This window comes from Acartia tonsa, chromosome 11 (genome assembly GCF_053477335.1).
Source record: "Acartia tonsa isolate MP-2025a chromosome 11, ASM5347733v1, whole genome shotgun sequence".
NCBI lineage: Eukaryota > Metazoa > Arthropoda > Copepoda > Calanoida > Acartiidae > Acartia > Acartia tonsa.
Window position 1 is genome coordinate 43005049 of NC_137270.1, and position 25758 is coordinate 43030806.

The following is a 25758-nucleotide window of genomic DNA, read 5'->3' on the forward strand; positions in this document are numbered from 1 at the left end:
TACAGAAAACAATAAAATAAGAAGAAAGTTCCAAGAAAAAACCATTCATTTGAAAATTATATAACCAGCACATCAGACTGATGTAACCATTATGTAATTAATAACTAGAAAAATCTCCCTGGAACCCATTCAACCCATAGCCCCATAACCCAAAATTTAATTGGATTCTGAGATTGTTTATTAAACAAATATCACAATAAAGTTTTTATCTATGAAATAATATTTTCTGGAGAGAAAATTTTTTTTTAAACCAGCCACATCATAACAAATTAAGTTTATTGATACTTGTCTGCAATATTCAAAATTAACAAACGAGTTAGCAGCATTCTGTGCGCTAGTACCCAAAGTCAGTCAGAAACTGCTAAATTCTTGTACATTCCCTTTAAGCCAGTATCCAAAGTCTGAGACTCCTAAAAATTGAATATTTGATCCATTGTCCCCTCCCTTACTCCCTGGGGCTTGTACCAACCAATCATGAATGTGTTTATAAAACTTTGAAGATCAGTATAATAATTTACTGTGCAATAGGATTTATAAGTTGGAAGGAATTTTAATGTTAGAGGAAGATTTGAAATCTGCATCAAATTTTAAGGATTTTTTATAAATTCGTTTTTTGTATAATTCTTTAACTAAAAGCGGAAATACAATTTAAGTTCATAAATTTTGACTAATAGGATAGGTGGATTGGAAACTACCTACGCTCTAATTGGTAGAACGATGTGCGACACTTAAGCTTCTCCAATCAGAGCGCAGTTAATTTTCAATCCACCAATTACAGATGTCAAAATTAATTAACTTAAATTGTATTTCCGCTTTTAGATAAAGAATTATACAAAAAACGAATTTTATAAAAAAAAATCTTTAAAATTTGATGCAGATTTCAAATCTCCCTCTAACATTAAAATTCTTTCCAACTTATATATCTTACTGTGCAATGTCCCCTTCCTACCTGCTTATTTCTGTAAGATAGATTTATTGAACTAGCTCCTTTTTATATATACTAAAAGAGGGGGGAGGGATTTAACCCTTCCCCACATTTAATTTTAGTTTTAAAAAGGTACACACATACAGACATCGTGTTACTTTTATATATAGGTTTCCTTGTAAGTCAAAGTTGTATTATTTGCAGATAAGATTTATATTTGATTATTAAGGTTCAAACAATCCTGAAACATTTACATACAACTAAAAAACACATAAGCTCGGAATATAAAATAAATGCCAAAAAATTTTCACAGAAAATAATACCTAAGTTTTACTTATTGATCTAAGCTTATTCTTTTGATTAAGTATTTTGAAAAATAATTTTACAAAGTCTATCAATATCTTTTTAACTAGTTTAATGGATACAAAAGCCGCGCATCAACTGCGACTGTGCCTCAAATTTTAAACCCGTTTGGATGCTTTGAAAAAAATTGAGGTATTGCCATATTTACGTCAGATTTAGACTTTCAGCTGATTTTATAAAATTGTGAAAAAAAATTTTTCTTCTGAGGCTTACAGACGGCTGTCGCGCGGCTGCCGAGCCCTGCTAATTAAAACACTTGGATAAGATACAGATTCAATATAAAAATAAAAACAGTAAATAAAAAAAAATTTTAAAAATAAAAAATAATATGAAGGTAATTTAAACTTGCAAAAGATTTTTTTGTTACATTTATTTACACAAATTTTCTTATTTATTCAAAGAAAGAAAATATATAAGTTCAACTTGAAATAAAAATTTTAGAATGTAAGGACTATTTGTGATGCTATGTTTATTATATTCTGGTACACACAAATTTATGGATAAAAGGTCTGAAACAACTTTAAATGCTCATTTTGGTAAGGTAGATTTATGTAATTATGATAACAAGCTATAATTTTTTCATACTATTGCAATACAGTGGGGCAAAGACAGAATTAAACGTATAGGTTTTCGGGTAAGGAACTTCATCTTAAGTTCACCATAGACATAAATTACATAGCAGTTATGATTTTTTTGTCATTTTAATTTACAATCCAATGCGCCTACCCTTATTGCAAATTTGCTATATTCAACATCAATTTAGGTTAATAATCAAATCTTATTTTTCTTAATATTCTCCTGTGTGCATTGCAAAATGATTCTAAATAAATCTAAACTGAAGAAACTACTTGTGCATTCCTATCCTGGTAATAGCCAGGACTTTGGATAAATGTGTAGTCATCGCTGGAGATTTCACCGTGGATCTTGAAAAACAGGGATTGGGATAGCCCCACCCTGTCAACCTAAACAAAACAAATTAAGTTTTAGTGCCTATAAAATATGACGTCATACTTGTCTACCATTGGTAAATTAAAGCGTATACTGGCCAGCTATTGGTAATTTAGTCTGTGTATTGGCCTCTCATTGGTAGTTTGTATTGTATGACGTCATTTTTTATAGTCTCTATAAACAGCATAATAAATTAGATTATAATAAGCTACTTGTCCCTTTTACTATATTTACGAAACCCTATGACCAATAAAACCCAAAAAAGGTGAAAGTTGGATTTAAGTTGGAAAAGTATATGGATGGGCATTGGGTATAAAGCGGCATAGCACCTAAAACACTTCTTCTAAAGTTAATATTTGGTCTAAGAATATTTTTATTTGTACATACTAGTTAATAAACCATTTTGAAAAAATATCTATCAAACAGAGAAAACCCATATGTGCTGTACAAAATCGGACGATGAATTCTCATGTCAAAAGTTAACTATAATGACTTGGAAGAGGTTTAGTGATTAAACATTAAAATAATATTCAATGAGATTGTTTTATTAGAAACGTACTAAAGGATGTATATCTGTCCGTATGTTATTTCAGATCTTGTAATTAGCTGAACTAATTGAAAAATAGTAACAAGACCCCGCACCCCCCCCCCTTGCTAATAAAAGAAAGATAACATTGCCATAGGCGTTAACATAAAACAAAAATTCTTGGATAAATATTAGGGTGGGTCGATTTTGGACATTTTTTTTCTGAGGCCAAAGCGGGGATCTGCACTCAATTTATATAGATATAATACACCTCTGGATGATTTAAAATTTATCCTAAGTCTTAAAACCGCTGACGACCAGACATTCAATTGTATAGCTATTTGTAAATGGGAGTCAAAAATTTATTGAATCAGAACTATGGCTTCATGGTGCTCCCTGGAAATGCCTTATGGAGCTGAGTCAGGAACTTTTGTCCGTTTCAAAAAATCTCGTTCCTAGCCTGAGAAAATCTAAAAAACAAATTGGACAATTCTCAATAAACCTTTAAAAAATTTGGTTTTTTAGTGATTTCTAAGGCTAGGAACGAGATATTTTGAAACGGAAAAAAGTTCCTGATTCAGCTCCTCAAGGCCTTTCCAGGGAGCTCCATGAAGCCATAGTTCTGATTTTAAAAAAATTTTGAATGTCGTCTTTGCATACTAATAAGTAATGAATTATATTTTTAAGTGGTCGTGTTCTAAAACTAAATTTTTTTAAATTCTTTTTCGGTCAGAAATGTTTTTAAGGTTAATTTTATCTGTTGCATATCCCCGCTTTGTCTAATTCCGATATGAACCCACCCTAATAAATATCTTGCATTTCAGGTACTATAGCCTTGTCACTTTAGAAATAATGAAAATACCTTAGCCATCTGTTGAATATAACCTTCAATATCCTTAGATTTTTCCTCCACATGGATTGCTATGTTCTTGTCCAGCTTCAACTTGTAGTAGATTTCTTTAACCCTGAAATAACACATTTAAAAAAATAACTTTTCTACTTTTTGGCGCAGATTTAAGCCTTTTACTTGTCCCTCTATCCATTTACATTCTTGTAGGTAGAGTGTAGACACAATAGAATTATAATATTACTTTGAAATGATAACTTCTATGGCAATTTAGCATGATGAGGTGTAGTTTCTCTACAGCTACAGTCTAAAAGGTAATACATTTAGTCCATATAAACAATGAGTATTTTACGAAATTAATTTTTTTTACAGATTTGTATTTTGTAAAAAAAACTTATTTCAATTTATATGTATCAATGCAAATTTCGATGAGGTAGGGGTATGGGATGAACTTTTTCTGCTATTGTCCACTCCATTGCCATGTAAAACATTGCATATATTTACCTGGCAATAGCCTCTGGTTCTGGATTACCATACAGGATGTCCAGTTCTCTCAGCTATGCTGGGGTACCTCTGACCTTTATTCTATGTATATATTTACCTGGCAATAGCCTCTGGTTCTGGATTACCATACAGGATGTCCAGTTCTCTCAACTGTGCAGGGGTACCTCTAACCTGACCTCTGTGGATATATTTACCTGACAATAGCCTCTGGTTCTGGATTACCATACAGGATATCCAGTTCTCTCAGCTATGGCGGGGTACCTCTGACCTTTACTTTATGTAAATATTTACCTGGCAATAGCCTCTGGTTCTGGATTACCATACAGGATGTCCAGTTCTCTTAACTGTGCAGGGGTACCTCTGACCTTTACTCTATGTAAATATTTACCTGGCAATAGCCTCTGGTTCTGGATTACCATACAGGATGTCCAGTTCTCTCAGCTATGCTGGGGTACCTCTGACCTTTATTCTATGTATATATTTACCTGGCAATAGCCTCTGGTTCTGGATTACCATACAGGATGTCCAGTTCTCTCAACTGTGCAGGGGTACCTCTAACCTGACCTCTGTGGATATATTTACCTGACAATAGGCTCTGGTTCTGGATTACCATACAGGATATCCAGTTCTCTCAGCTATGGCGGGGTACCTCTGACCTTTACTTTATGTAAATATTTACCTGGCAATAGCCTCTGGTTCTGGATTACCATACAGGATGTCCAGTTCTCTTAACTGTGCAGGGGTACCTCTGACCTTTACTCTATGTAAATATTTACCTGGCAATAGCCTCTGGTTCTGGATTACCATACAGGATGTCCAGTTCTCTCAACTGTGCAGGGGTACCACTGACCTGACCTCTATGTATATATTTACCTGACAATAGCCTCTGGTTCTGGACTTCCATACAGTATGTTTAGTTCTCTCAGCTATGCAGGGGTACCTCTGACCGTTACTCTATGTATGTATTTACCTGGCAATAGCCTCTGGTTCTGGATTACCATACAGGATGTCCAGTTCTCTCAGCTATGCAGGGGTACCTCTGACCGTTACTCTATGTATGTATTTACCTGGCAATAGCCTCTGGTTCTAGATTACGATATAGGATGTCCAGTTCTCTCAACTGTGCAGAGGTACCACTGACCTGACCTCTATGTATATATTTACCTGGCAATAGCCTCTGGTTCTGGACTTCCATACAGTATGTTCAGTTCTCTCAGCTATGCAGAGGTACCTCTGACCGTTACTCTATGTATGTATTTACCTGGCAATAGCCTCTGGTTCTGGATTACTATATAGGATGTCCAGTTCTCTCAACTGTGCAGGGGTACCTCTGATCTGACCTCTATGTAAATATTTACCTGGCAATAGCCTCTGGTTCTGGATTACCATACAGGATGTCCATTTCTCTCAGTTGTGCAGGGGTACCTCTGACCTTTACTCTATGTAAATATTTACCTGGCCATAGCCTCTGGTTCTGGATTACCATACAGGATATTTAGTTCTCTCAGCTATGGTGGGGTACCTCTGACCTTTACTCTATGTATGTATTTACCTGGCAATAGCCTCTGGTTCTGGATTACCATACAGGATGTCCAGTTCTCTCAGTTGTGCAGGGGTAGCTCGTTGACGGGCCAACACTATCAACCAGGTTACTCTTCCACGAGCTGAACAAAACAACTTATAACGTCTTGATAGATTTTCATTGTTTGGAACTAAAATTTCTAAGGTGTAAGGAAATTATCTTTTTTAAATGCCGTTTATAACTTGGCTCGTTTTCACATGTAAGACACGTATTTTAAAGTCACCATTGCTTCGTGCTACATTCTATAGACATCTAACAATACAAGGTTTTTTTGACATGGAGAAATTTGATCTATTCATTTAAGCGGTAAATTCATAAATTCAAAGTTATATCTTTTATAAAAAGTAGAAAGAATAAATGGTGGGAGTTTTTCGCAATTGTCTGATTAAATGTGTCTCCCAGCTGCCTCCATCCGCTACCATGACTCTGGATGAACGTATTGACCAATATCTAAGGACTATATTAGCAACCTAAATCCGCGACAAAAATTCCCCTCTTACACTATCCAATTGAAACCTGAGGGAAATCGAATAAAAGGAAAAACATCTATGATAAGTACCAAATTCAATTCAGATCAGAAAAAAAACTCACCAATATCTCCTTCTTCATAATGTTTGAAACAATTGTCAAAATCTTGCTTGATCTAAAAATTTAATCAATTTTTAGCAGCCATAACAACCAATACCGATCAAATATAGAAAATATCAGTTACAGTCGCACAATGTTGACGATGCAACTGTTGATCGCAGCTGAATGTCATAAATTCTGCACAAGACGCAAACTTTGCATGTTGATTCCTTTAGTTATTAGGTAAGATTTGGAAAGCGTAGCAATTCTATAACCGTTCATCCATTTCAAACATACTGTATTGTTTCTTTATTTTTCCAACAACTTTTGCAATAGTATAAATATTATGGCACACGACAACAAGTTAAATAATATTTTTCTACCTGATGTAGCAAACCAATTTCAGTCAGAATCTTTTTTGCTGCTTCATGGACTGGGCTCTAAAATTTAAAAATAGATGAATAATCCTACAATTGAACAATTAGGAGCATCCAACCACATTATTGGTCACTAAACTGGAATATTTTATTTTATCTAAAGGGTTTTTTTATATCAAAATAATTATTCAGTTATAATTGATTATAGCTTTGACAATTGGCAAATAATTTTATCTCATTGACATTTAAAGGTAATTATCTAGGTATTATCTAAAAGTTTTATAAGAATAAAGATCTTTTAAAGAACACAGTAATAGTGTCTGACTAATTATGACGTAACAAAAAAATTAGCCAATGAGAGGCCGTTATTGACCAATGGTAAAATTTATAGTGGCCTCTCATTGGCTAATTTTTTTTGTTACGTCATAATCAGTCAGACACTATTAAAGTGTTCTGTTTTAAATATATACAATTTCAAATCAAAGCCAAAATATTTTACAGCCTTAATATTACTTTATTTGTCAAAATGTATTTCTTTACGGAACAGAATTTTTAACTTCCATAAAGTATCTATAATAGCCTAAAACCATCCTTGTACCTATCAGAAAATTTCCTAAATTGGTGACTTTAATGGTTAGCGGGATCTTAAAAATTAAACAAATAGACTATATTTATTATATTATACAATAGTATAGGAACGTTTTAAATGGAGAAGACTATTCAATCATACCTGTGACAATTGAGCCAGATGCAAGGCCAGACCGACAGGTAGAACCAAACATGGAAAGGTTTTTGTTGAATATACAAGACTCTATTAAATTATGGAATTAAATGTTATTTTTAAAGATCTGTGCATATATATATATTTATTTTAAAATGAAAGCTTTTTGGTTCTTTCACTCAAAGCGTCTATTGGGATCTGATTCCATACCTACTTATTTTTAGATTGAAATAAGTTTATATCCTGTTGGGGGGGCTTTACCCTTCAGGGCTATCTAGTAATAAATATAAACCAACCTTACCTAACTTAAAGTTATAGTCAAATAAACCAAAAACTATCATAAATTTTTTATTCAAATTCTTATTGAAAGTAACATTTAATCCATTCCTTATATCTCCACATGTCATAAGCTGAAAAAAATAAATATAATAAGGTAAATTTTGTATAAAATACACATTGAAAATCGCATCCATAATCAGTAATTTAAAAAAAAGTATTGTTGAAAATAGATAATCATATAAAAAAATAACATATAAAACTTAATTAAGTTAGTAAAAAGGCATTTCTCGCTTAAGAATGGAATTCATCACAAACCTAATTCTTTTTATGTGTCATGTACTGCTTTTGAAAGCTCGGAAATGTTAGAAGCAATGGCGTGTATTGTCAAGGTTCACCCCCCGAAAATTTAACATCGGGTGGTAGTTGTGTATCCACCTCCCTTAATTCTGCCAGGGGGCTGTATCGACCGCCATACACTCCTCTTCAACCCGGCTCTGGTTAAAAGAATTATAACTTTATCTATTACCTTGAAGACCTGGTTTGTTCTCCTCCGGGTTTAGCTTTAAATCCAGGCTGTAGCTCTGCGCTGAGTGACCAACGGCTTCTGCAAACAACTGAACCAAAAAAAAAAAGAATTGATCGGTATCTGAAATTTTTTTTTGGTACCCAGAGCGAAAGGGGACACTGGACTAAAACCGTAACACGTTCTCTAGTTTGTTGGCTTGAAAACTTTAGGGTCTTTTATTAATTTTTGATTAGCAGCCTATCATTGTTAAAACTTTTCCAACACGAATAAGAATTATAATCATCATAAGGGATAATTTTGTTTATCGCATTTGTGGTGTACATCATTTTTCCACCATTATTTTATCTCAAAGATCCATGTGAAAATTATCTAGTATCTACTTATAAGTCAACTTTTGATATAATTTTTAGAATGATAGGTTTCGTGATTTTTTGCTTTGCAAATTTATACTTTATTTTTGTTACATTTCTGTCTTGCGGTATTAAATATGAATGCATATAAGAATATAGATAGATATACCTATTTGCATTTGCTTCTAATAAGATATTCTATTTTACTTTTAATAAATTTTAATAAATACATACCACGATTGTAATTTGACTAAAGAATGTAAATAGGAAATATTAATACTTGTCCTTGTGATTTCCAGATGAATAAAGGCTAGGGGCGACTAAAACTTTCCGATCTGTTCTGGTCCTCTTAATATTGTTAAAATTAAAATTACTAATTCTTCTGTGTTTGGAAGGGGCCATACTCATACATTTATCTTAATTATCTAAAGTAAATTCCCCATAAATATATGTTTAATTTAATATGTAACTTATGAAATTATAAGATCCTCAAGTAAAGTGTCTGACGTTAGGTTAAACTCTAGAAAACGGCGGGTTTAAAAAATTCGTAGATTTTAAAAATTACAATTTGGTTTAAGGCTGACGAAAATTCATAACCTAGTGTTATGTAGAAGATTTTGAAGATCTAGGAACTAAGACAAAGGTGAATGGTTTAATTATATGCAAAATAATTAACATAACTGGATCATACATAATTTATGATGACAATATATAAAGAGATGGGGTCATTAGATTTTAAGATATTTTGGAGCCTTAAGTTTTAAAATTCGACTGATCTGTTTACTAAACCTTTAGGTCACTAACTAATACTTACTAGCGGCTGTGCCCTTAGCATCTAGGGGACTCTGACTTCAAAGGGGTCAGGAGTTGGCAGAAAAATAACATAAAACAATCCCAAGTATTAAATCTAAAAATAATATAGCCTAAAACCATCCCGGGACCTATGAGAAGCTACCCTGTAAAGGAGAACCCGATCGGTTCAGCGGTTAGCGAGATCCTTCGGTACAAACAAACACACAGACACACAAACAGACAAATAGACATCCTGTTACTTTAGTATAAGGATAACTTTAATCCACTGAAAGGTAAACAATATTCAATTTAAATCATCTTAACCCTTAAAATCTCTGCAAAATGAATAATCTATATAATCCTCATTTTTTAGGGATTCTAGGACTAAAGCTAACCATTTCCAAAAAAAAATTACCCCAGTGCATGAGTGGGCTTTAATATTTAAATATTTAAGGCTAATGCAGGCGGTTGCCGAACTCTGGATTAAAGGTATACAGTTACAGAATAATTCAAGCATGATTGTCTATTACCTCCCTATCAGGATTCCAAACAATGAGTAATTGAAGTAAATTCCTAATGATTTATGCCTTCTATAGATTAAAATTATTAGTTTAAAAGTTTGAACACTGTTAGATTGAATCAATTAATCAAGATTTCATAAAAGTACAAAAAAATTTAAGGACTAAAAATGAGAGGACGTTTTATTTACAGCCGAGTATTCCTCCCTTCCCGCTTCCTACTAAAATTAATTTTACTAGTAAAACGACCATACTTCGCATAATTACCCCAATTCACATTCTTACATACATGAATAGGTTAATTTTTTTGCACCGACCTTAAACAAGGACGAGCAGAGGGTGGGGGTGGAAGGGAGGACAGGGGAGTAGGGTTAATTGTTTATTATCAACTTGTTCAAAACTTTACACAGAATAAAGATGGTTTCTATGATTTTAAAATTAAAAAATAACATTATCCTAAACAGTAATAAATATGCTTTAAATTGTAATGTGATAAAAATTCCTAAAGTTCTTTGGAAATGGCCTTTACAGATGCTCAACTTGAAAAGAAAACTTTTTAAAGGTGACACAAAACTTCCAATAAGTAACTCACTGTCTGTGTCACTGTTTGTAGCAAAACATCTCGCTTACTGCTTGACCGATATGGTTCTCCTTTAACCTTTACAATAAAGTTTCTTAGATGTCCAAGGGAGGTTGTCCCCAAAGTTTCAACCCACCGAATTAGTAAGGACCAGTATTTTTGACATTCTTATGTCCCATCCTTCCCTGGCATTATCAACTTTTATTGAAGATGTAAAAAAGATTTACAAAATTTTGAGGAACCATTTTTAAAGTTTTGAGATGCTGTTATTTTTTCTCTTTCCCTCTTTTACAAATTTGGAGTCTAGTTTTCAAAGCGAGTAAAACACAGTTTTATTTTATTTTATTAAAAGTATTGGCTAATTTAACCCACTTACCCTTGTCAGAACTTAATCATCATTATCTCATTTTCTTTTGATGACGTAGGAATTATTGTGTGTGAAAAGAATATTTCAAGATTTTCAACAAATTAGACTTAATAACTGGTTCTACCAAAGTGTTTTTTAAAATATATTTTTGAAGACAATACGTTTTATTATATAAAAAAAACACATTGAATCATATTCTATTTCTTGTTTTATGTTCATGAATTAGTTTCATCCTGTTATGTAGTGAAGTAAGGGTATTTTGTCTGAAGCTTAAGATCTCAATAACTACTGAACAGATTGGGAATTCTATATTAGGTAGCCTTCACATAGGTTTTGTAATGGTTTTGGCTTTCCTATGTTCAGATTTTAGTCTTGGGATGGTTTAAGCTTTTTCTAGCCCCCTCTGCTCTTTTAAATACAGAGGCCCTAGATGCTAGGGTCGTTGTTATAGTATATTTGAAAATAATATGAAAAATATAAAAATATTAGGGACTTTAATTGATAAACTCTGATTAAAAGTTTTTGTATGTATCATTTTGTTGAACAGATATTGTCAATTAATATTTTTTTCTCTCTGAAAGTTTGAAGTGTTCAAGGAAGTAGGGGAAGTTTTATTTTCTCATTTTTTACAACACTTTTCTTTGTTCTGTATCATTTTAATTGCAGACATATTAAGAGGTAAGGCAATCGATGTACACCCTTAATTATAATAAATAAAAAATACCCCCTTCAACCCTTACAGATCGGGCCCCAATTCCCACCCTAATAGATCGGCCCCTGTTACAGATAGAGACATAATTTTTTTCTGGTGGTAAAACGGCGGTTGTCGGCGCCAATTAATATTTCTATTTGTTTCTGATCACAATAAAAGACTACATAAAAGAAATTGGCTGATATAGAGCTGTTTAAAAATTTGACAAATGGCAGCTTAAAAACTGCAAAATTACAGGTAGGAAATAGAAAATCGGTCAAAAATCGGTAAAGGAGTGGTCAAACGGTCATGACCTTACTATTCACGGAAGTTCAATATTGCTCAAAGATTTACCAAAAAATGTATAGGTCTCTAGCTGTAACATGTTAATTGCAGAGATATTGCAAGGTAAGGCAATCGACGTACACCCTTGATTATGATAAACAAAATTACCCCCTTTCACATACTACAACTTCTTAGTCAAAAACAATTGTAGAACCCAATCAAGGTATAGTAAAATCTATAAAGTTTTGAAGCCTACGAAACTAGAAGGTGTTTAAAACTTTGAGGACTTGCAGTCTTCTGGTCCCTCCTTCTCTTAGTCTTTTCCTAACTTGCCATCTTTTTTTCACGTTTTCTTATTCGCTGGATTAAAAATTTTGGGTACTGCATTGGGTAAATAAATGATGTTATGACATTTGCAAAGCATTTGATAAACTTTTTTTTGTAAAACTAAAGTTACATAAACCTTTTTTCAACGTTACTTAACGTTTTAAATCAAAAAGCAAGAGTACATTTTAAAATAAAATGATGGACACAAAAAAAAATAACCCAATTCTTTGAAAATAGAGTTTAAACAAAAAATACGTACATCTAAAAACTGAGGTACTAAAAACAGATTTACATTGGGGGAAACAAACACTTAAAGGGTTACTATGCTCATTAAAAAAAAACATACTTACATCCACAAGTTGAGAATAGTACTCGGTGTGACTAAAATATCTTCTTAGAACCAAAAATATGCTGCTTTCCAGAATCTGAAACAAAAATGATTATTAGTAATTTATACCTTAGAATCTAGGAAATCTATATTGTAAAAAATGAGGTGTTGGCCAAAAAAAATTGCTTAAATCCACCCTAAGACTCACTTATACCCATAAATAAAATAGTTTAAAACCATTACAGGACCTATGTAAAACTTCCCTAAAACGGACAATTCAATAAATTCAGTGGTTTATCTTTTAAAAATCATAATTTGCTCCTTAAAAACTCTTTTAACATTTTATATTTATCTATCTATATAGTAAACAATTTCTTAATATCGACTTTTTGTTTATTTGCATAAACAACAAGGATTATCATAAGTATAAAAAATAAGTAAATTTTATTACAAAAGACCTAATTTTCAAACGACCTAATCCTATAAAAAGGCTAATCCGACAAAAGACCTAATCCTATGAGAGACATAATCCGACAAAAGCCCTAAATTACAAAATATTTTATTTTACAAAAGAACTAATCCTACAAAAGACCTTACTTATAAAAAGAACTAATCCTTCAAAAATCTAAATTACAAAAGACCTAATCCGTCGAAAGGCCTAAATCACAAAAGACCTAAATCACAAAAGACCAAATCCTAAAAAAACCTAATACTACAAAAGACCTAATCCTACTAAAGACCTAATGGCTAATCCTACAAAAGACCTAATCCTACATATTGCCAATTGTGCGCTTTAAAAACTACCTCACTGTAGCTAAAAGACATAATCCCATAAGACCTAAAGTGCACTTTTAAATTAACTCACTGTAGCTAAGACCTAAATACGGGTTTTCCGGTGCTATCAACAAAAAAAATATAATGTGAAAGAGAAAAGTAAAAACAATAAAGCGGCCAAGATAAAGTTGTATCCAAATTTTCAACTAGTAAAAAAAACAATTTTCAAATACTAGTTTATAAACTTTTTAGCAAAAAAAAGGGAGAATCAATAAACAAACATAGTTTTTTTTTGCATTTTAACTCCTTACCTAATAAAAATAGATTCCATTATTCTTCTAGAATTTATGATCAAAATCCTAGTCAAATTGTAAGTTTAGAAGTAGCTATACTTTTTAAACTTGAACTTTATCAAAGTACACCAAGAATATTTTTGCTATTTTCGTAAACAAATATTTACATGAAATATTTGTACAAGGAAATCCTTACAAAAAAATATAATATTGGGATTTAGTCGCATAGCAACTCTCTGAAAATTATACTTTTGCTGCCAGTTTTGTAACACGTTCATTCATTCGCCGTCTTAATACTTTTGGGGAATTTGAGTAAATCTTGATTGGTTGGTACAAACAAACATAGTCCACACTGTTCCACAAATTTTCTATCTACAGGTAAGTTTGTTTATCATGATTCGAGGTGTACATCAAAATATCTCCAATTTGCTTAACCCTGAAGATATAATATAATAAATATGGTATAACTTTTCCGATCAAGTACCAAAATCCAAGATTTAAGTCATTGGACGGTTTTAAGCTATTTTCTGCTGGTATGTGCTCAGAGCACATAGATACTATAAGTGGAGCTTTTGCTAGTTTATATGATCTTGAATCTAAAAAGTCTGTCTACATCTTTTATTGAATGTGTGTATATCAGGGCGGGTTCATATCGGAATTAGACAAAGAGGGGATATGCAACAGATAAAAGTAACCTTTAAAACATTTCTGACCGAAAAAGAATTTTTAAAAATTGGGTTTTAGAATATATTTGATTACTTATTAATGTGCAAAAACGACATTTAATTTTTTTTTGGAATCAGAACTATGGCTTCATGGTGCTCCCTGTAAAGACCTCGAGGAGCTGAATCAGGAACTTTTGTCCGTTTCAAAATATCTCGTTCCTAGCCTTAGAAATCACTAATAAACCACATTTTTTTCAAGGTTTAATGAGAATTGTCCAATTTGTAGAGGTTTTTTAGATTTTCCCAGGCTAGGAACGAGATTTTTTAAAACGGTCAAAAGTTCCTGATTCTACTCCTCAATGCCTTTCGTAGGAGCACCATGAAGCCATAGTTGTGATTCAATAAAATTTCGACTCCCATTTACAAATAGCTATACAATTGAATGTCTGGTCGTCAGCGGTTTTAAGGCTTAGGATAAATTTTAAATCATCCAGAGGTGTATTATACTCATACAAATCATTTGCAGATCCCCGCTTTGGCCTCAGAAAAAAAATGTCCAAAATCGACCCACCCTAATGTATATGTATGTAGATATATTTTTACATATGTTGGTTTAGCCATCAAAAGTTGGTTTAAAGAGATTTGCATATCTCGAATAAGGTACTTTCAAAGTACAGTTTAAAGAAATATTTTTCTACATTTAGGATCTTATATCGATAACACATACATATATTTCTAACTGTTAATTTGCATCTGCATTGAAAGGCTTTTTATATTTACTACTCTATACAAATATTTTTTTGTATTAATGGTGTTCTTGTATTTTGCTTCAGTTGACTATTTTCATGGCTAAATGGTTGTTCTGATGCTACTACTTTTTAATTATTGCCTTGGTATCAATGAACGCCATTAAGAAAACCTTATTCAGCTTTTCATGTGCTAAGTGGTGCTTGTTATAAAGACATGATAAAGGACTCTTCTGATCGTGGACAGACTGTTATTTTAGCCATTGTTAAATACCTTATCCTTGTATGCATATAAAATCAACATGAGAGTTGTTGCAAATAGTAAAACTTATTTGGTGTACAATCACAATCACAATCACATACTAATAAATCACAAGAATAGCAAATCAAAAGAGACTCCTAGCCCAGGGAGGGAGGGGGCATTGTAGTGTAAATTATACTGGCATCAAATTTTCTGTCATTTGTTGGTTAATAAATTTTGGGCACTTAAATCTTGTTTGGTTGGTATATTTTGGCAGTATTCAAACATTTCAACCTATATTTTTAATCTACAGAATGGATGATTTTGTTTACCATCATTTGTATTATTCCTCATGGTACATACTTATTTGCATTGCGCCTTTTTATACAATTTATAATAAGGATCTAAAGGGATAAAACAATGGCCGATAAATTGATTTACCAACCCAGTGGTACAAAATTAACCCTTCTGTAGATTACAGTAGTGGTTGAAACGTTTAGACATTCAACTTAATGAACTAACCATTCAATTTTCAATAACTGTCCCTTAAGTTGTTGAGCCAAGGAATAAGAAAAAGTTATCATAAAAAATTTGGAGACTATTGTAATAAAAAGTTCAAAGTCCCCTCTCTCTTTGCCTTATATGCTATTCTGTATAATTGCGAATATAAAAAACTTTGTATATAAAAGAATTTGCAGAAGTGAAAGCAAATATCTATTTACACATATCTAACACTGTATAAATACAGGTAAAAACAGCTAAAGTAAATATAAACTTTATATTTTATCTATCCATCTATCTCATTCTCTATGTATCTATTTTTATGTCTGTCTGTACCAAAGGATCTAGCTAACCGCTGAACCAATATGGTTCTCATTTACAATGAAGCTTTTCATAGGTCATAGGAAGATTTATATCTAATTTAGGGGAGTACACCACCACCCACCAGATATAAATAACAATGAAAAGTGAACTTCCCTTCTTACAAGGGGGTCTAAAGTGGGGGTCGACTTCTCCCTTATCTATCTATCTTAACATGAGATAGGGCTGCTTGACCCATCTGTTGTTTCTTATGCCATGTTTCTTGATATCTCTATCTATCTATCTATCTACCTTAACATGAGACAGGGCTGCTTGACCCATCTGTTGTTTCTTATGCCATGTTTCTTGATATCTCTATCTATCTATCTATCTATCTACCTTAACATGAGACAGGGCTACTTGACCTATCTGTTGTTTCTTATGCCATGTTTCTTGATATCTCTATCTATCTATCTATCTATCTACCTTAACATGAGACAGGGCTGCTTGACCCATCTGTTGTTTCTTATGCCATGTTTCTTGATATCTCTATCTATCTATCTACCTTTACATGAGATAGGGCTGCTTGACCCATCTGTTGTTTCTTATGCCATGTTTCTTGACCCCGTCTGTTTTTCTCAAGATCATGAACTATCTGAAAGAATAGTTATTTATCGCATCGTTTTATAGACAGCTTTTCGAGGATATTAAAATAAAAAAACAATACTTTTTTATGATTTTTTTATCATCGTGTAAAATTGTCTGTAATACATTCATACAAGATTGAAAACCGATTATAATCCAGCGGATATTAATCAGTTTTGAGGCCATACAGGAAACGTTAATTCCATAAAATAATTTTGTTTATTAAAATGGGGAGTATACATCATTTTATCGTCCATTGTCTTATCCCTTGAGATCCCTGAAGTTCACCTCTGAAGTAAGATTGTTAGCAGCTCTGACTAATTCAACTCCCCAACCAAGCATTAAGGCTTCATCAAGAGACCCGGCTCCTCCAAGCTCCTAAATAGATAGATAGATAGCAGCACTGTGTAATTCAACTCCCCAACCAAGCATTAAGGCTTCATCTAGAGACCCGGCTCCTCCAAGCTCCTAGATAGATAGATAGATAGATAGCAGCTCTGACTAATTCAACTCCCCAACCAAGCATTAAGGCTTCATCAAGAGACCCGGCTCCTCCAAGCTTCTAAATAGATAGATAGATAGCAGCTCTGACTAATTCAACTCCCCAACCAATCATTAAGGCTTCATCAAGAGACCCGGCTCCTCCAAGCTCCTAAATCGATAGATAGATAGCAGCACCGTGTAATTCAACTCCCCAACAAAACATTATGGCTTCGTCCAGAGACCTGGCTCCTCTTAGCTCCTAGATAGATAGATAAATGTTTGGGCGGGATTCTCCTTCGATTTCAAATAGTCATCTAGAGAATCCAGAGCATCATCCGCTTGTAATTGGATGTGATATTCTAACGCCCACTATTGGATGTTAGGTTAAGTACAACCAACACTTTTACTGCACAACCTTTTTCTGGAAGTCCTAACTGTACATATTAACCAGTCCCCCCCCCCCCGCTCGTTATTAGTGTCACATATCTGATATAGCAGCAGTTATGTACCATGAACCCGACACTAGGAAAGTACACTATCAGTTACGCGGGAGATATAAATGTATAGAGCCTAAAGATTAATTTTAAATGTAATATTTTTAGCATTTACTTCTTACTTACCCTAGCTATACTATGAAAGCGTCATAGCTGTATATAAAAGAAACCGTTTACAGAAAAGATTGTCATTTTTCATAAGAATATCCGGAAAAGTATGCCTTGAAAAACCGTGAATAATGTACAGGAATATAGTTAGCAATATCAATGTATTTTTGGATTACTATTTCATTTATGAAATATAAAATAAGATCTTTCAATTTTACTTTTTTATTATTATCTTAATTTATTGTTCTTTAGCAATATTATAAAATAGATTTTTGTTGTGCTACTTTTAGGGTAAAAATCCTAATTTTATTGGGACACCATGAATTTGTTGAAAGCCTATATTGTAAAAACATGATAAACTATACTACAAATATAACCCAGGGTTAGGTTACAGGATGGTTCATAGTATTGAGAAGCCTATCTCTTTTTGGAAGTTAACTTCTTACGATAGGACGCAATTTTCAGTAGGAAAATTACTCTACAAGAGTTCGTGTCTGTGTATCCTTTTTTTAATCTTTATTGTAAAGAGAAGATGAGAAGTCCCTCCACAGATTATGACGCCATACGATAGAATAGCAAATGATAGGCCGGCATAAATCTTATACTGACCTCTCATTGGCTATTCTATAGTATGACGTCATAATCTCTGGAGGGACTTAAATAATCTTCTTGTAATGATGTTGTTGATTTAAAAACAAGGATGACAACATCCATAAGTAGCAAAAAACAAGTTATATGGATTGAGAAATGGACAAATTTAATCAAGCCAATGTTCTTTGGTCATAAAAAGATAGAAAGAAAACAAAGAACATAAGAATAGACGGAAGCATGACGGAAATCACGAAACCTCCATCAAAAATAATAATATTTCTATTTTTGAAAGACAAAGGTAGTTTTACAATGGAGGCACTTTAGAAAAAAAACAACAATCTTCTTAAAGATTTAAAAATATGTTAAAATATAAAATAAAGGAAGCAGCAAAAAGTGCCTAATAAAAGATAACGTCATACAAGACAAATGACCAATGATAGGCCAGTATATATTTATATTGACCAATGGCAAAATATATGCTGGCTTATCATTGGCCATTTGTATTGTATGACGTCGTTGTTTTACTAGGCACTATATACTGCTCCAAAATAAAGCTACTTGTCCTTTCATCTATGAACACAGAAATCATCTAAAACGACGGGACCATTACCCACAGCAATTTTGAAAATCAGAAAAAAACCTAAGATAGCTTTTATTTTTCCTTATATGGGTAAATTCACTTGGAAAAAATGTAAACTAACAAAAATATAAATTTCGGATACACCCTTTAAATGGCCGAGTTGCTGTTTTTTCCCTTTTAATCAAATTACATAAAATGTTTCCTATTTATAAAAGAAGCCAGGGATGAAGGGGACATTGGACTGTAATTTATACTGGTACCCAAAGTTTTATAAATACGCTCTCTGACTCGTTGGCATAAATAAGTTTGGGTATGTTTTTTATAAATTTTGCTTGTTTAAACTAGCACTAATAATCTTTATCTACTGTAGGGGTAATTTGGTTTAACATCATTAGGGATATACATCAATGCATAGTCCGTTGTCTTGTCCCTTAAGATCCCTGTGATTAAGGGGATACATGTCTGTATATTGCGACAATCAATATATTATAACTTGGATGTTGCTGCAAAATTCCATGTACTATGATAAAGTGATGCTCGCAGCTGGCTAAAATAACAACCCTATTGCCACATTTCCTCCCCTCTTACGGGATCAGCAAATTGACAAATAAATGAGATTCATATTATCAAGCCAAATTGATGACAAATTTCCCTTGTCAATATATCAATTATTGCGACAAGGTTTTAATGGTGTGCTATAGCTTCCGCTTACTACTAAGGATCTCCAGATAAGACAATGGCCGATAAATAATGATACACAGCATTACTTTCTGAGTAGATTATAATTATCAGTTGAAACGTTTGGATACTCAACTTAATGAACCAACCAATAAAATTTCAATAAAAGAACGTTGTTGAGCCAACGAATAAGATTAGATATCCTAAAGGATAAGACAAGGGCTGATAAATTAATGTACATTATCTGCGATTATATCCTAAATTAGCCCCTTTCTGTTAATGACAATTAGTGGCTGAAACGTTTGTACACCCAACTTAATAAATCAACCAATAAAAATTTAACAAAAGAAAGTTGTTGAGCCAACGAATAAAAAAAAACGTTATTATTAAGCTATGAAGATCAGTGTATTAATAAACAGCCAAATATCTCCCCTACCATCTGGCTTACTGGAATCACATTTCCCCCATAGCGTAAAGAACTGACTAAGAGACTGCCAACGGATAGACAGAGTGAATTATAGTGTAGCTTGGCTACTAAAAAATGATACCTTATAACTTCTTGGGACCAGAAGACCATATCTCTTTCCAATCACCGTTGTGCTCAGTGTATGCGTTAAAAGCTGAAATAATAAATCTATGAATTTAGATGTATAACCAGAAAACTACCTGGATCTCTCTGTTGGGGGCCTTTCTCGTCTGCTAGCATATTGCTTTCTTCTCTTTTGTAGCGACTCGATGTGTTAATATTCCCGACACTAATGGCTTATTTAACCCCTTCCCCATTTATTGTTTTATTCTAATGCTAAAATAGAAATTTTAAGTTACAAAACTAATTTGAAGATACAACAAAGGTTACAACTTCCATAAAAGCCAAGCTCTAAAATTATAAGGTATGCCAAACGAACATAAACATTTGCAGAAGGTCAGAACTTGATAAGAAATTTTAAGAATATTAATTTCAAGTCTAAACAAAATTGTATGATCAAATGTGATTAAATACAGGATAGTGTTTAAGGACATACTTACATTTTTAGGAATTTATCATAGGGATGCTTTGCTTATAATTTTTTACCTTGTTGTCCTAGGAATCAATATTATAAAAATTAGCTTGTTGAATAGGATAAATTTAGCATACATAAAAATTACATAAAAAAGTTAAAAATCTGCATGTTTTATATGGACGTAAGAGCTTTCTGATAAGGATTTAAGAGTACATAACGGTTACAGAAATAATCGATAACTGAAGTCGTTAGGACAAATTAACAAAAAGACCTATGAACGAACAGTCCCTAATTACAAAAAGGGTTCGCTTTTGAAAATAGTTTGATAATTGTAAAAAAATGATTTTATTGTTTTTCAATTTATAAATAATCATGTGTTATTGTTAGTAGCGAAGCTACTCTATAATTCACTTTGTCCGTCCGTCGGTCCGTCAGTCCGTCCGTCAGTCCGTAACGCTATGGGGGAAATGGGATTTACTCAGCCCCTATAAAAGATAGAAAGCTGAAATTTTTTGACAACATTCCTATCATTAAGGAGCACAATTAACTATAAAACATCAATGGCGGTCGGACGGCTTTTTAGCAGGTTTTAGGCTATTTATTTATTTTCCACATTTTTCCTCATATCTTTGGTGTTTATGGTCCGATTTTCAAAATTTTTTCAGTTATAGATATCAAAATTAAATTTTCCGTCGTTTAGAGACCCAACAATGACGGTCAGACTGCCTTTTTGCAGGTTTTTGGCTATTTTTATATTTTTTACATTTTCCCCCGTATCTTTGGTGTTTATGGTCCGATTTTCAAACTTTTTTCAGTTAAAGATATCAAAATTAAATTTCCCATCGTTTGAAGAAAACAACAATGACGGTCAGACTGCCTTTTTACAGGTTTATAGCTATTTTTATATTTTTTACATTTTCCCCCATATCTTTGGTGTTTATGGACCGACTTTCAAAATTTTTTCAGTTAAAGATATAAAAATTAAATTCCCGGTCAATTGAAGAAATCAACAATGACGGTCAGACTGCCTTTTTGCAGGTTTTTGGCTATTTTTATATTTTTTACATTTTCCCCCATATCTTTGGTGTTTATTAATCGATTTTCAAAATTTTTTCAGTTAAAGATATCAAAATTAAATTTCCCGTCGTTTGAAAAAAACAACAATGACCGTCAATCCCATTCACGAAATTTTGTGCTTCGCTACTTATGGATGTTGTCATCCTTGTTTTATATTATAATCTTCAAAAACAATTAAACTTGTATTTTTGCAAATTAATGTACGAAAATAGTCTTAAGGGGCGATTCTAAAATGGCTTTTGATAGGTTATTTTAGGTTAGGTTAGGTTATATTGGGTTAGGTGATTGCCCCACAGGGTTAGGCAATTGGCTCCGTTGGGTTAGAGCACCCCACAGGGGCTAGAAATAGGAGAAAAGCTACTGTGAAAAAAAACGAAGAATCGCCCCTTCAGGAGCGTTGCCACGAAAGGGACTATACCCTAATGTACTATTTATACAGAATATTTATTTATCCCATCGCAGACAGCTTTCTGCGGATGTTAAAATAAAAAAATATGAGATTTGTAGGCCGATTCTTAAGATTTTTTTTATTTTGATATTAGTGGAAAATTGTCTGTAATACGTTGCTATACACGATTTTTCAGTAGAGTATGACGGTTTTTATCCAGGGATATTAAACTAAGAATCTAACTGGTATCCAAAGTTTTATACACGTACGTTCTCACAATTGTTGACTTTTAAAACTGTGGGTTACAATGCGATAACGTGGTCATAAAAGCTTGGGTACTAGTTTAATTCACAGTCCAATGTCCCCTCCTTGCCTAATGAAAATGAAATACCTTTGTAATATTGGTAGATATGGATGGAAATTCTGCGCTTATAGCATGGATTACGTCAGGATAGAAATTCAGAAATCTAAAAAAAGAAAATAATTATTGGGGTATAGTCCCTTTCGTGGCAACGCACCTTCAGGTGCGATTCTTCGTATTTTTCACAGTAGGTTTTCTCCTGTTTTTATCCCCTGCTGGGGGCTCTAACCCTGCGGGGCCAATTGCCTAACCCTGTGGGACAATCACATAACCCAATATAACCTAACCTAACCTAAAATAACCTATAAAAAGCCGTTTTAAAAATACGACAAATCGCCCCTTAAGGGGCGTTGTATCGAAAGGGACTATTTTCAATTATTGTATTAGCCAGAACAAATGATTTTACCTAAACCTTTTTTTGGACAGCAAATCCCTCTCCCCATTATCTTTTATTTCAACACAGAGCATGAGCAGACATATTCACCATCCACAAATTTTTCATAAAAAAAGGATTTCAGGTTAATTTAGGTTCAATTTTGTACACATGGAATTTCTCGAGTTTTATAAATTTTATTTTATAAAATTGAGAAATATGCAAAATAAAAATAAAAAGGGGAAGAAGTTACATTAACAGAAACATGTATCCAACAAACGGAGACATGCAATATATAGAATAGAAGTTTTTTTTTGATTACTTACTTTCTTTCAATATCATCATGAAGTTTAAATTTGAGATTATTTCTAACTGTTGCCGGCCTCTAAAGTAAATAAAAATAATAATTTAAGCCATAAAAAAATATTTTTGCAGCGAAGCTACTCTATAATTCTGTCCGTAATGTGTTATATATGTTGTCATCCTTGTTAAATTTAGCGCACTTAGTATCAAATTGCTCTGTATTTAATAAAATAGTAAAACAACAGTGTGTCAAAAAATCACCCAACCTTTTTATACAATGCATATCATTTAAGTCTTTAGGTTTATTTGTCTGAAGCTAAAGATCTTGAAAATAGCAGGTCCGAATAGATTGTAATTTTCAAGGTATCTTTATTAACGTTTATTGGGTGGCTTTATGCTATTTTTCTAACCTCTTCATCTTTCTTTTGGGGCAAAGGTCGAATTTCTACTCTATTACTAACTAAGACAAATTCTCTAGGAATATCAAATTAAATGACTGGTATTGCAAAATATATAGACTTAAATTTTGAACAGCGGAAAGTGTCATATCCATCTCTTTTAGGGGATTCCTTTTTTACTTCTCCTCTCCTCCTTTTATACGTATTTTATGACGTCACACATGACACTTTCCGCTGTCCCTTACCTTTGCAGCAGTTCTGCTTAATTTTCTGGTGGTAACACTGAGACAAGGTAGGGTTCCTGTCAGTGTGTCAAGTAGAATTTTGTTGGTTGTTGTGTTGGTTGCACCTAGCTGCTTCACAAATCTTGTCCCTGTACGGAGCGACATTTTGAAAACCTTTTGGGGATCAGTTTAGTTCTAAAATTTTCGTCATTATAACACTTATAAAAAGAAAAGTAATATTAAAATAAAAACAAAGGTGAATATAAGACTGTTTTGTTTGGCAGCTGTTTTTATAGTATTTTTAAACCACAATGGATGACGAACCCAAAACTGTCCCACTTGGAGAAAGACGATTCCAGTGACGTCATATACGTTTCGAGAAAGAAAAAGGGAAGGGGGGAAGAAAATCTCTTCAAAAGAGATGGGAGAAAAGGGAAGAGATTTTATTCCCCCTTCCCTAAACGTATATGACTTCACTGGGATCGTCTTTCTCAAAGTGGGACAGTTTGGGGTTCGTCACAATGCAATTGATCCACTGCATCTGGAAAATTTTGGCTGATCTGTAGTTGCAATGTTAATAATGCTTTTGAGGATTGATAACAAATATATAACTAAGCCGTTAATATTTGTTAGCTGCCTTACCCATACATTTTTGTTAATATCATCATGAATCAGATGGAAATGCTAATATATTAACGATTATAGCTTACTTACATACGGACGGACCATCTGTAATTGTTGAGAAGCTTTTCTGTTCAAAAATAAATAATAAATGACGACGGATTAAAGCAAAGTTTGTTAGTTGTAATAAATAAATCAAATATAAATGGCGTCAAGAAGAAAAAACTAACATTTGCTTGTGAGTAGGAAAATGGATATTGAATACGTGGATATTGTGAGAGATTCTTGCATACCCTGATAAAATGTTCCTCCCAGTTTTTCCCATCTCCCCTTATGGCTTTACGCCATCCCCTCCACTGAACAATGATGAACGAATTGATCAATATTTGAGGACTATATTAGCAACCTTAATTGGAGTATAAAATTCCACTGTCACAATATTCATGTATTTTATATCCATTAGTATGAAACATAGAGAGAAGCGTTAAATTGTTATATCATTCACTATTTTGTAGTAATGGATATATAATATACATGGATATTATGTCAGGGCCGGGCGGAAGTTGTCGTCAATTTAGGTTACTAACATGGAACTCATCTATTGATCAGTTTGTTCATTCAGTAAGGATATCGTTTTTAGCCCGCTGCGAGGTTTACTTTATTAGAGAACATGAAAATCGGGTGTAACATCCAAGTAATTTAATATATCCATTTTTGTAGTTTCACTAAACAAGATTTTGTATTTTTTCATTCAACAGTGCTTTAGATTAGTTGATGTTTTCAATTCCACATCTAACTAGTTACTAGCCAAATACTACGACTAATTTTTTTTTATTCACTTGTTCAAAAAATGTATGATTGCTATTATATAACATTTCTCTATGTAGAAAATAAAAAAAGGCGTTCCACAAGGATCAATTCATGTACTTTTTATATTTATATTATAATTATTATTTTTACATTAATGCATTTTTTATAACAAAATGCACCCTTAAGAAACTTTTTTTACTACTACAGTCAGAGAGTCTACGTGAGTTAGAATAATGTTGTTGTTTTTGATAAGGAAGAAACAGGTTTCTCTAAAAATACTCTAACATATGCACTCGGTTCATTAGGCAGAAAAGTGCGTTAGGTATGTTTATTGATTACACAATGTGTGTCAATTAGTTTTGATTTATGAAATAACAAAGATAAATAGCACAAATATCCTGTATTTTACCAGGGTGTTTAACAATAAAACGCTGGCATTTTGGCAACGAGAACGAAATTTTTTTTGTATGGATTAATTCATGAATTTGATTGCACGAACTTTGTCTGAAAGTCCTAACAGTGCATGATAAAAAGTTTTGAGGCAATGCATTTCCCCTACTTTGTCTATTATTATCGCGCTTTTGACATAGTAGCAGTAGGCAGTTCGAATTTACCCCCTCCCCGACGACAAGCGGGTTCGCAACGCGTTAAGCCACGGTCGCGGTCATGATCTTTAATATTATCACTATAGTAGACCACT

At 32.9% G+C, this 25758-nt stretch overlaps 1 protein-coding gene across 1 annotated transcript; it reads right to left on the reverse strand.

Annotated features, from left to right (window-relative positions):
• Positions 1-1122: 1122 nt before the first annotated feature.
• LOC145332532 (farnesyl pyrophosphate synthase-like) lies at positions 1123-23824 on the reverse strand. Its single transcript, XM_080177532.1, has 15 exons — positions 23649-23824; positions 23029-23087; positions 22360-22435; positions 20051-20122; positions 16857-16946; positions 16489-16578; positions 12426-12500; positions 8166-8253; positions 7748-7770; positions 7370-7450; positions 6646-6702; positions 6287-6338; positions 5666-5777; positions 3625-3727; positions 1123-2250 (listed from the first exon to the last, which is right to left on the reverse strand). Exons 1-15 carry the CDS (start codon positions 23790-23792, stop codon positions 2119-2121), a joined length of 1254 nt encoding a protein of 417 aa, XP_080033658.1. The 5' UTR covers positions 23793-23824; the 3' UTR covers positions 1123-2118.
• Positions 23825-25758: the final 1934 nt, after the last annotated feature.

Excerpts from the sequence above, each read along its gene's own strand:
- LOC145332532 (XM_080177532.1), bottom strand. The coding sequence starts at position 23,792 with ATGTCGCTCCGTACAGGGACAAGATTTGTGAAGCAGCTAGGTGCAACC. Across the intron at positions 23,088-23,648 it reads TAAGCAGAACTGCTGCAAAG|AGGCCGGCAACAGTTAGAAA; the intron begins GTAAGGGACAGC and ends TATTTACTTTAG. Across the intron at positions 6,339-6,645 it reads AAATTGGTTTGCTACATCAG|ATCAAGCAAGATTTTGACAA; the intron begins GTAGAAAAATAT and ends TTAAATTTTTAG.